General features: G+C 36.2%; 2 protein-coding genes and 1 long non-coding RNA gene across 3 annotated transcripts; all 3 read right to left on the bottom strand.

The window, feature by feature from the left end:
• Positions 1–1397: 1397 nt before the first annotated feature.
• On the bottom strand, positions 1398–2428 carry LOC113354353. The gene is made up of 2 exons (XR_003361832.1): positions 2159–2428; positions 1398–1586 (listed from the first exon to the last, which is right to left on the bottom strand). It is a non-coding gene; the product is annotated as an uncharacterized LOC113354353 (long non-coding RNA).
• Positions 2429–2889: 461 nt separating this feature from the next.
• On the bottom strand, positions 2890–5379 carry LOC113350136 (uncharacterized isomerase BH0283-like). Its single transcript, XM_026594219.1, has 5 exons — positions 5144–5379; positions 4825–5037; positions 3930–4244; positions 3670–3831; positions 2890–3311 (listed from the first exon to the last, which is right to left on the bottom strand). The coding sequence occupies exons 1-5, from the start codon at positions 5171–5173 to the stop codon at positions 3114–3116; spliced, it is 918 nt and encodes a 305-aa protein (XP_026450004.1). The 5' UTR covers positions 5174–5379; the 3' UTR covers positions 2890–3113.
• Positions 5380–5607: 228 nt separating this feature from the next.
• LOC113350137 lies at positions 5608–8337 on the bottom strand. Its single transcript, XM_026594220.1, has 7 exons — positions 8070–8337; positions 7866–7936; positions 7526–7634; positions 7300–7382; positions 6848–7006; positions 6115–6216; positions 5608–5984 (listed from the first exon to the last, which is right to left on the bottom strand). Exons 1-7 carry the CDS (start codon positions 8143–8145, stop codon positions 5829–5831), a joined length of 756 nt encoding a protein of 251 aa, XP_026450005.1. The 5' UTR covers positions 8146–8337; the 3' UTR covers positions 5608–5828.
• Between the last annotated feature and the right edge of the window lie 43 nt (positions 8338–8380).

The raw sequence follows: 8380 nt of genomic DNA, 5'->3' as shown, positions 1-8380 counted from the left end.
ACATTTCCACTAGAGAAGCCCATCTTCTATCAACATACTGCCATCGTGGACGCCCATTGAGCTTGAAGCATGTCTCACTGATATGTCTTTTCTTGTTACAATAGTCATAATATATCAAGTCTTTCTTTGTCAGGATTTCTGGTGTGACTGTTGGAGTATGATTAAAGGTGGTAACAGTTTTCAATTTTGAACTTTCTTGAGATAGAGGAGATGTCATAACACCTCTGCGAAGTTCTTCAGATTTTACAATTCCATAAACTCTTCTAAGAGTCGGCAATGGCTCCTTCCCAATATTTGAATCCTGATGGGGTCAAAATCAGAGTCTAGACCAGCAAGGAACTCAATGATTTGGCCATTTTAAATTCTTTTCTGCAAATTGATGGTGTCAGCTACATACTCCATGTCGCCTGGCTGGAGTAAATCAAGTTCTTTTCATAAAGTTTGAAGAGCATTATAGTAGATCGACAAGAGTCTATTATTTTGTCGTGTCTATATAACTCGACGATTCAAATCATAGATTTGTGTAGCATCACCACTCACCACAAAATCTGAGCAACTTCATCCCACAGTTCTTTTTGCAGTGATTAGGCGCATAAAACTACTCTCTAGATCAGGATACATAGAAAATAACCAACTCATTATTAGGGAATTTTCTTCCACCAAAGTCTCATAAGTGGGGTCTTGGTTGCTGGAAATGCTTTGCTACCAGTTAAATACCCAATCTTTCCTCTACCAGTGATGTAAAGTTTCACTCAATGAGACCAAACAAGATAGTTGTTATCATCCAACTTAGAATATATCATCTTGACATTCATACTATCATTATGAGAAAAGTCTAGAGATGTTGAACTCTTAGGGTTAAGTGAACTACTATTCTCAGAAGTACTAGTTATAGATCTACTTTTAACTCAACAACAAAGACAAACTTCAAAGTAGAAACCAACTTACAAATAGCCACAAGTTCTTCAAAAACATCAGTTTGTAGCTTCTTTAAAAGAGTTTTAGGATTTAACTTCAGTATTTTAATCGCAGATGGAAGCAACGGTAGATCAAGCTAAAGAATGAAACTAAGATGGGTTTTCTCTTCTCTCGCTCTTGAGCTCTGATACCATGTGGAAATTGAGAGAGTGAATTAAAGAGTATAGATTGATATGCACAGTTACAACAATGCCCTAAATATATCTAAATATTGTTCACAAATTATTATACACCATTTCTACATTAAACAAACATATGAACTCAGACTATAGTTTGGGTTATTTGGTTTTTGGTACTCAGATTTGGACCAAAACCTGAATTTGATCTAACATTTGTCCAGCCTTTGCGTTTGGTCTAAAGATCAACGTTGACTTGGATTGACCAGGTTAAATCTTGACTTCTGTTTTGAAATTATAAAAAGAAAAAGAAAAAAGAAAAGCAAATACAATTATTAATCGAGTTTACTATTATGTCTTTCAATTTCATAACATTTTACATAATAAGTGTGGGAACCCTTCTCTTCCTTCTCCTACCGCCGCTGGCATCACCTTCTCTGTTCCTCTTTTCACTTGCCACTGCAACCACCGTTACAAGATTCACAACCACCACTGCAACCACCGAAAGAAAATAAGTATATCAACGATGCTATTTAGAGTTTAAGCGAAATTAAAACACCCATTGAGAAGTACACGGTGTTATTCAAGATTTACTTGATTCCTTTATTTGATATCTTTTGAGTTAACTGAACCCAATCAAAACAGTAAACTCAAAATTCATAACCAAATCCAAATCTATATATTACAGTATACCCATTACAATTACAATTCTGATGTTAACTGAACCCAGTATACCCATTACAATTACAATGATGATGTTATTCTCACTACATAGACTTTTGGTGAATGAATTTCATTTTCCTCTTAGATCCGATTTCTAACAAAACCCTAGAAATTATTTCACCAAGCCTAATAGCAACAATTCCTTCCTACTCCAATAAAATTACAGAGGTTAACCTAATTTTTCAATCCAATTTCAATTGAATCCAATCCAATCCATTTTCCATACCAAACAACAATTTAACAAAAGAAATAACAAATCTAAGACCCCAAATTGAAGAAATAAATGATTTAAAAAAAATATTTTACTGAATTCAGTTAAACCCTAAAATCAGAGCCCCTACCTGGTGATGATGCAACCATGGTTTAACAACAGAGAATAGATTGAACACAGAGAATAGGTTGAACACAACGGTGATGGATGTTGTTGTTGATTGGTTCTGAGATGAAAGCCGTTGAGTTGATGGAGCTGTTCTTGGCAGTAATGATATATGTCTTCGATGGTGATCGAGTGAAGGTTTAGTCAAGTATGGTTGCTTTTAGAGACTGGTGAGAAAGATTGGTCGTGGGGACTCGGGAGGTGAAGGAAGAGGATATTTTAGTCTTAATTTTTATGTTGAAATATTTTAGCCGTGGATGAATGGCTTGGATGGACGGTTCATATAATATAAATGGGTCAATTAATTAAAACTACACTTAACCAAACGCAAAGGCTGGACAAATGTTAGACCAAAGCTAGTTTTTGGTCAAAATCTTAGTACCAAAAACCAAATAACCCCTATAATTTACACAACCATGTGCACACACACTTCACTATCTCATGTAACCTGACCATCAGACTCGTAATTCAACACTTAGCTATTTGGCTTTATAGCAACTCGCTACTGCAGTTGCTCTAAGAAAGTTTTTCATAAATATACCATAAGATCGCACAATTATAATAGAAGTTATCAGCTTGCTGATGAACAACCCATAAGCCGAAGCATCATGTTACAGAGACGATAAACTTTATTTATTGGTGCAACTAAGGTGTGCAGAGAATTTGAGTTTGGGTTAATCCTACAAGGGAAGTCGAAGTTCAATCTGGGTTCGTTCATATGATGATCCAAGAACTTCAATACAAACAGGTATTAAAAAGATTTCCGTCCAATGTCCATATGTTTTTAACAATCAATACCCAATGGAAGTTTCACTGCAAAACCTCCTTAAATATAAAACAGGACCTAGAACCCAACAACCATTGCTGATTTCACAATTCTATCATGAATTACACAAAGCCAAGATGGAAGAACTGAACTCTCAACATGAAGCAAAGACACAACCTTCCATGACAGTAACAGCTTTCCCACGGATTTTTACTCTCTGGGTTTCTTCATCTAAATGAAGATCCAACACTCCACCTCTCGGAGATGCTTGTAAGGCAAGGAAATCACGTTTTCCCAATTTTTGGCTCCAATAGGGTGCCAAGGCACAGTGTACACTCCCAGTGACGGGATCCTGGATGAACATGAACAGTAAATCATTAAAAATGAAAGAAGAAGAGATGAGATGTTGGTAGGCTAATATAAAATCAAGAATTCCACTGGAGATGTTTGTTCTTTTTGTTCTTGTGGTGTTACTGTCAAGCAGTCACGGATATCTCTGCTTAGCGGGTGATAGAAGTTTCGAGTCCACCAAAAGGTAACTCCACCTAGTTTGCACTCCATACAGAACTTTCATATGGCATCAATAAGTTTTATTGGCCTGTCTCTTGATATCAGTCTTAAGCATTATTGGAGTGTAGTTTCCAATGTCAAATAACAAATATTGACATGATCTATAACTACGAATTAGACAAATATGCTGAGAATTTCACCTCGTTAATACCCAATTTTGGACAGAAGAACCGAGAAAAGAAATCGAATTTAGACCCATGAGGAGAAATTCCAGTAATAATGACTCCTCTCCCTGTACACTTCTGCAGTTCATCAAACTGCGGCTCCAAATCTGCTACACTCTGTCCTGATGCAAGCTCGACCTGAGAAAAGCAATTAAATTTTTACAGATTGCAGTTGGTTAAGTACCTATTAAAACTTGATCAAAATTAACGCAAGTAAAATAAGGTGGAGGAAGTACAATGAGGTCATCACCGATAGATGTTTTCTTTACGTTAATCACTGAAGCACCATTTAGGGTTATAGGAATGGTAGGGATTTCATTTGGTTCACATTCAATCACCGAAATTGTGGGAAAATCCAACTCAATAGAGAAATCGTCTTTTGACGTACTACTCAAAACCTCCAGTCCGTCATCAACCTTCCCATGTCCAGGAATCTTTTTAGCAGTCAAAATTCCAGACAATGTGAGGAATTCAATTACATTCGACTTCACTAAACCAGAAGTGAAGAGAACATGTGCAGAAGCTAAAGTTGCATGACCACAAAGTTCGACCTGCAAACAGAGATGATAATCATGAAAAATCAATATATTAACAACCATAAACTAACCAATCATTTGATTAAAGTTAAACTACAGAAACAGCTTCAGTATATCGTCTACAAAAACAAAGGACTTGAACTCTTGAATTTTTAACATCATCTAAAGAGGTTAAAGATTTCTCTAGCATACATGTACATTTGTTAAGGCTATCATATGCCATAGCTCATACAACTAGACGAGACCTTTTGTTGCATATAATTCCATTTTCTCTATTACTCTACATTCTCTTATCAATAACAAATGAAATACTTATTGCCGACCTACAACAAGTATCACTATGTCAACTTGAAAGACATCCACCACAGTTACTCGTCTTTCACAAATTCCAATCCATTCTCAAAAGGAGGTAAGGAATCACTTCAGAATCAAATTCGCATTCAAATAGAAACCAGAAAGAGGTTGTCAAAGTAAAATCTGAATTCAAATCAAAGAGCAAAAAAGCAAACAGTAGAGAGTGATAATCCATACTACAAAATCAATTTAGAAGTGTGTCACTAAAATTGTATCGAACAGTAGAGAATGAAAGATAAACCTCAGCAACAGGAGTGAACCACCTAAGATGAAATCTAGGGTTTGATTTGGATTCATCTGCTTCTTGGTGATGATGAATACGAGTCAAGTAACAAGTTTCGGAGAGATTGAATTCCATAGCAACTGCTTTTAGCCATTCTTCGTCTCTTTCTTCTTCTAACAAACATACAGCTGCTGGATTTCCCATGAATGCTACTTCTGTGAATGCATCCACCTAGTATTCATCATCATCGTCCCCACAAACAACAACACATATCAGAAGACAGTAAATTAAACGATCCAAGAGTCCAAGACTGAAACAGATACGGTGAAAATCTTACCACAGAAAATTTGACTGGTTTCTTTTCCATTTCTAAGAAATATGGGATATGGAGGGTTTACTGATCTCCAAGATGGAGTTGGTTGACAAGCTGAAGCGCAACTCCTGAAGCACGCAACTCCTGAAGCACACAAATGCTTGCGGACTGTGTTCGTTGACTTTGGAAGTTGCAAACCGAACCAGTGAGTTCGTTGTCCGGTCAAGAAAGGTCATCAAAAGTTGGAGTGGATGGCCTTAGGGAAGAATGGCTTAAGCAATGACAACTGAATAGAAGCCAATAAATAGTGGAACGAGGCTCAACGAAATCTTCCACCGAGTCACTTCTTGGTGGCTCCCATAGGCCATAATTCACGAGAATCCTGAAAAAGCAGTATGCTACCCAACAATTCACGAGAATCCTGTGCAGGAAATATTTACACCACAACCAGGAATGCTTGGTCCGGAAAATCACATAGCCCTCACAAGTTAACCCAACTAATTAAGATTCAATTTTCATAAACGTTCAGATAGATAAGGAAGATGTACACTGCAGTGACTGCACCCCGTAACTATAAGGATGACAAATGAAGTTCTGATTTATTTATTTATTTTTACATTCAGAAATAAATAAAACTAATGAATCCTAACTCTTAAATGTTTTAAAATTACAACAAACATGGAACAACTGTGATTTGTCCACCTCAGGTTTACCAAATTCCTCCTTCCTTGGACATTTTCAGAAAAGAAGACAAAGTTATGTTTGGAAGCTCTACAGAACCCAACTGTTTCTTTTCAATTTTGGTCATCTTTGGTGATTTTGCTTCTTTTGACTTTGTGACAGTAAGTGAATCCAAGCCGTAGAACTGTTCCACAAACATGCTAAACACATCAGATTCTGAAAATAACTTTCTAATGTTCTTCTTCAACACTGAAAGACAAAACTAAATATCAGCAGGCTCTAGTTAATGCCCCGAGAGTGACAAAGAAAATCACCTCACAGACACCATGCAACAACAATCTGTGGAAAGGGTCTTGAACATCTAGCACGAGAACTTCTTTCTCTCCACCTTCCCCGATGAAGGACCGTATGCATATCTACAAAAAGAAAGTACGCACTTCGTCAAGTAGGCATATATATTACAAAGTAGAACCAAATGAAAATAAAGATTTCAGAAGTATATTCACATAGTATTAACATATACAGAATATTGCCAGAAGCCGCTATATCAGTCAAGCCATGCACCATCATCATACTGAGAAATCAAATTTATGAACGAATTACCAAGATTTGAGGAGATGATGACAAAGATGAAGTTGGAATAGAAAGAGATCCAGTAAGTCTTAAAACAAAGTGCAGGGTTTGATGTAAAGTTTAGAGTATATTTTTGCAGTCACTACATGCACCCCATAGAAGGCTACCCACACTAATCACATGTATCACACCTTTGGTAGACACGAACCATAAGGAGACATGCTCAAGACTAGAGGCATAAGCTTGTTAGCACATTTAATAAGAATGCATTCAATCAAAAAGAAGAGCCTAGCATAAAAACATTTCATCTTTCCTCGTATAAAAGCTAACTACTTGTTTTATCACATGAAGAGAGAACACAAAAACAGTTGATCTTTTCTCATATAGAAGTTATGTACTTGTACTATCAGAAGAAGAAGAAAGAATCCGTAAATGTGAATATTTTCTTTATAAGTTCCATCATCTGTGATTTACCTCAAAACTATCAATAAGTTCCGACAGAAAACTGCGCCTAAGTGCTTCCCGTGTCCGACAATCTATTCTATGCCAGGCTTTCAGAGCAGCAATCTTATCAGCATCAACACAAGCTTTCCTCTTTGCTGATGAACCATTTAGGGATTTCATCATGGTATCCTACAGCAAAAATGAAAACAACATCCTAGCAGATTGAGAGCATGTATAATACTTTTCCAGCAATGTTACAAGTATTATCGTACCCATCCCTGTCACTAGTAAGATGCAATGAAGCATTAATTCATACAAAATCCACAGACATACTATAAACCAATAAAGTAGTAAACCAATACAGCACATTCACTCAACTGCCTAGACTAATCAATCAGATACTTCATTTCTCTAATCAACCCAAAACACTTTCCCACAATAAGGAATCTTTTCAACTTGAAAATGAAAACAAAAACTGCAACCTCTTTATCCATGTCGATATTTCTAAACATATCCCAGTCCCCCACATTTGTCATGCAAAATGGTGACACCGGCACACTGTCACCTGTCAAAATGAAAAGAAACATCAGGTCAGCCAAAACTAGAAAATAGACACTCTAATATAATTACAAATGAGACCAACCATACTTGTAATAACAAAATTATAAATAATGTCAAATACAAGGACATTCACAGCTAAACTATTACCCCATGGTGGTGGAGCGAAGAGGCCTCTAATTTCTTCTGCATCTAAACGAGGAACAAGCTCAATCAATAAACGATCATTCAACCATCTTCGCGACCGCCTATTACTGACCTGCAAAACGCGTGGATTTGTTACAGGGTTAAATGTAGACCAAAAGATATATTCTCAGTTCTCATCGCTAATTGAATCCATCAAGGAAACAATCCATACTATAATAGCAGGTCTGATAACTCTATGATTTGACTGTCAGTTTGTTACACCCCCACATATTGAAGGAGCTACTTTTTTGCGTTGTGAGAATTAAAAATAACGTAAAATCAAAGAAAGAGTTTGCATTACTACCCTTCCAGACAAGCTTTCAAGAAGATCAATTTTCTTCTCAATCAACAAACCCCTAGATTTCATACTCTCGCCTGAAAATCCAATACAAACACTCATAAAATCAAATCTAGGGTAATTCAAATAAAAAATACAAATTTCAAATGACTTTTTTTTTTTTTGGTAACTAATAGAAAAAGATTGGTGAAAACACGAAATGAAAATTACCTTTTGTAAGGTCAAACATGGAAGAAGAAAGAAGAACATCTTCATCTGACCTTAAAACAACATCGGATGTCGCCATGATGAGATGTTAGAACTATATATATATGAGAAATAGTTTGTTTGATTTCGTTCAAGTTACAGAGATTTTTGGTTACTAGATTTGAGAGAAATGATAGAGTTTAAGATCGTTCCTCCGTTTGAATGTAAAAAAAAAAAATACAGAGGAAGCACTAAAACAGAACCTTAACAGAGAAAAAGGTATATTCCGAAAGTACTCTTCTCTCAAGTCTTAACTAGGGCATGTTACGCGATGG

This window comes from Papaver somniferum, chromosome 2, assembly GCF_003573695.1.
Source record: "Papaver somniferum cultivar HN1 chromosome 2, ASM357369v1, whole genome shotgun sequence".
In the NCBI taxonomy this organism is placed as follows: Eukaryota; Viridiplantae; Streptophyta; class Magnoliopsida; order Ranunculales; family Papaveraceae; genus Papaver; species Papaver somniferum.
This window is presented reverse-complemented; position numbering and strand designations above follow the sequence as displayed.

What these genes read in the sequence shown, in the direction of transcription:
- LOC113350136 (XM_026594219.1), bottom strand. Translation starts at nt 5,173, where the DNA reads ATGGAAAAGAAACCAGTCAAATTTTCTGTG. An exon ending in AACCAGTCAAATTTTCTGTG is followed by an intron (nt 5,038 to 5,143) that starts GTAAGATTTTCA and finishes GATGAATACTAG; the next exon opens with GTGGATGCATTCACAGAAGT. An exon ending in CTATCGGTGATGACCTCATT is followed by an intron (nt 3,832 to 3,929) that starts GTACTTCCTCCA and finishes TGCTTTTCTCAG; the next exon opens with GTCGAGCTTGCATCAGGACA.
- LOC113350137 (XM_026594220.1), bottom strand. Translation starts at nt 8,145, where the DNA reads ATGGCGACATCCGATGTTGTTTTAAGGTCAGATGAAGATGTTCTTCTT. An exon ending in TTGAAAGCTTGTCTGGAAGG is followed by an intron (nt 7,635 to 7,865) that starts GTAGTAATGCAA and finishes CGCGTTTTGCAG; the next exon opens with GTCAGTAATAGGCGGTCGCG. An exon ending in TGTTGCATGGTGTCTGTGAG is followed by an intron (nt 5,985 to 6,114) that starts GTGATTTTCTTT and finishes TTTGTGGAACAG; the next exon opens with TTCTACGGCTTGGATTCACT.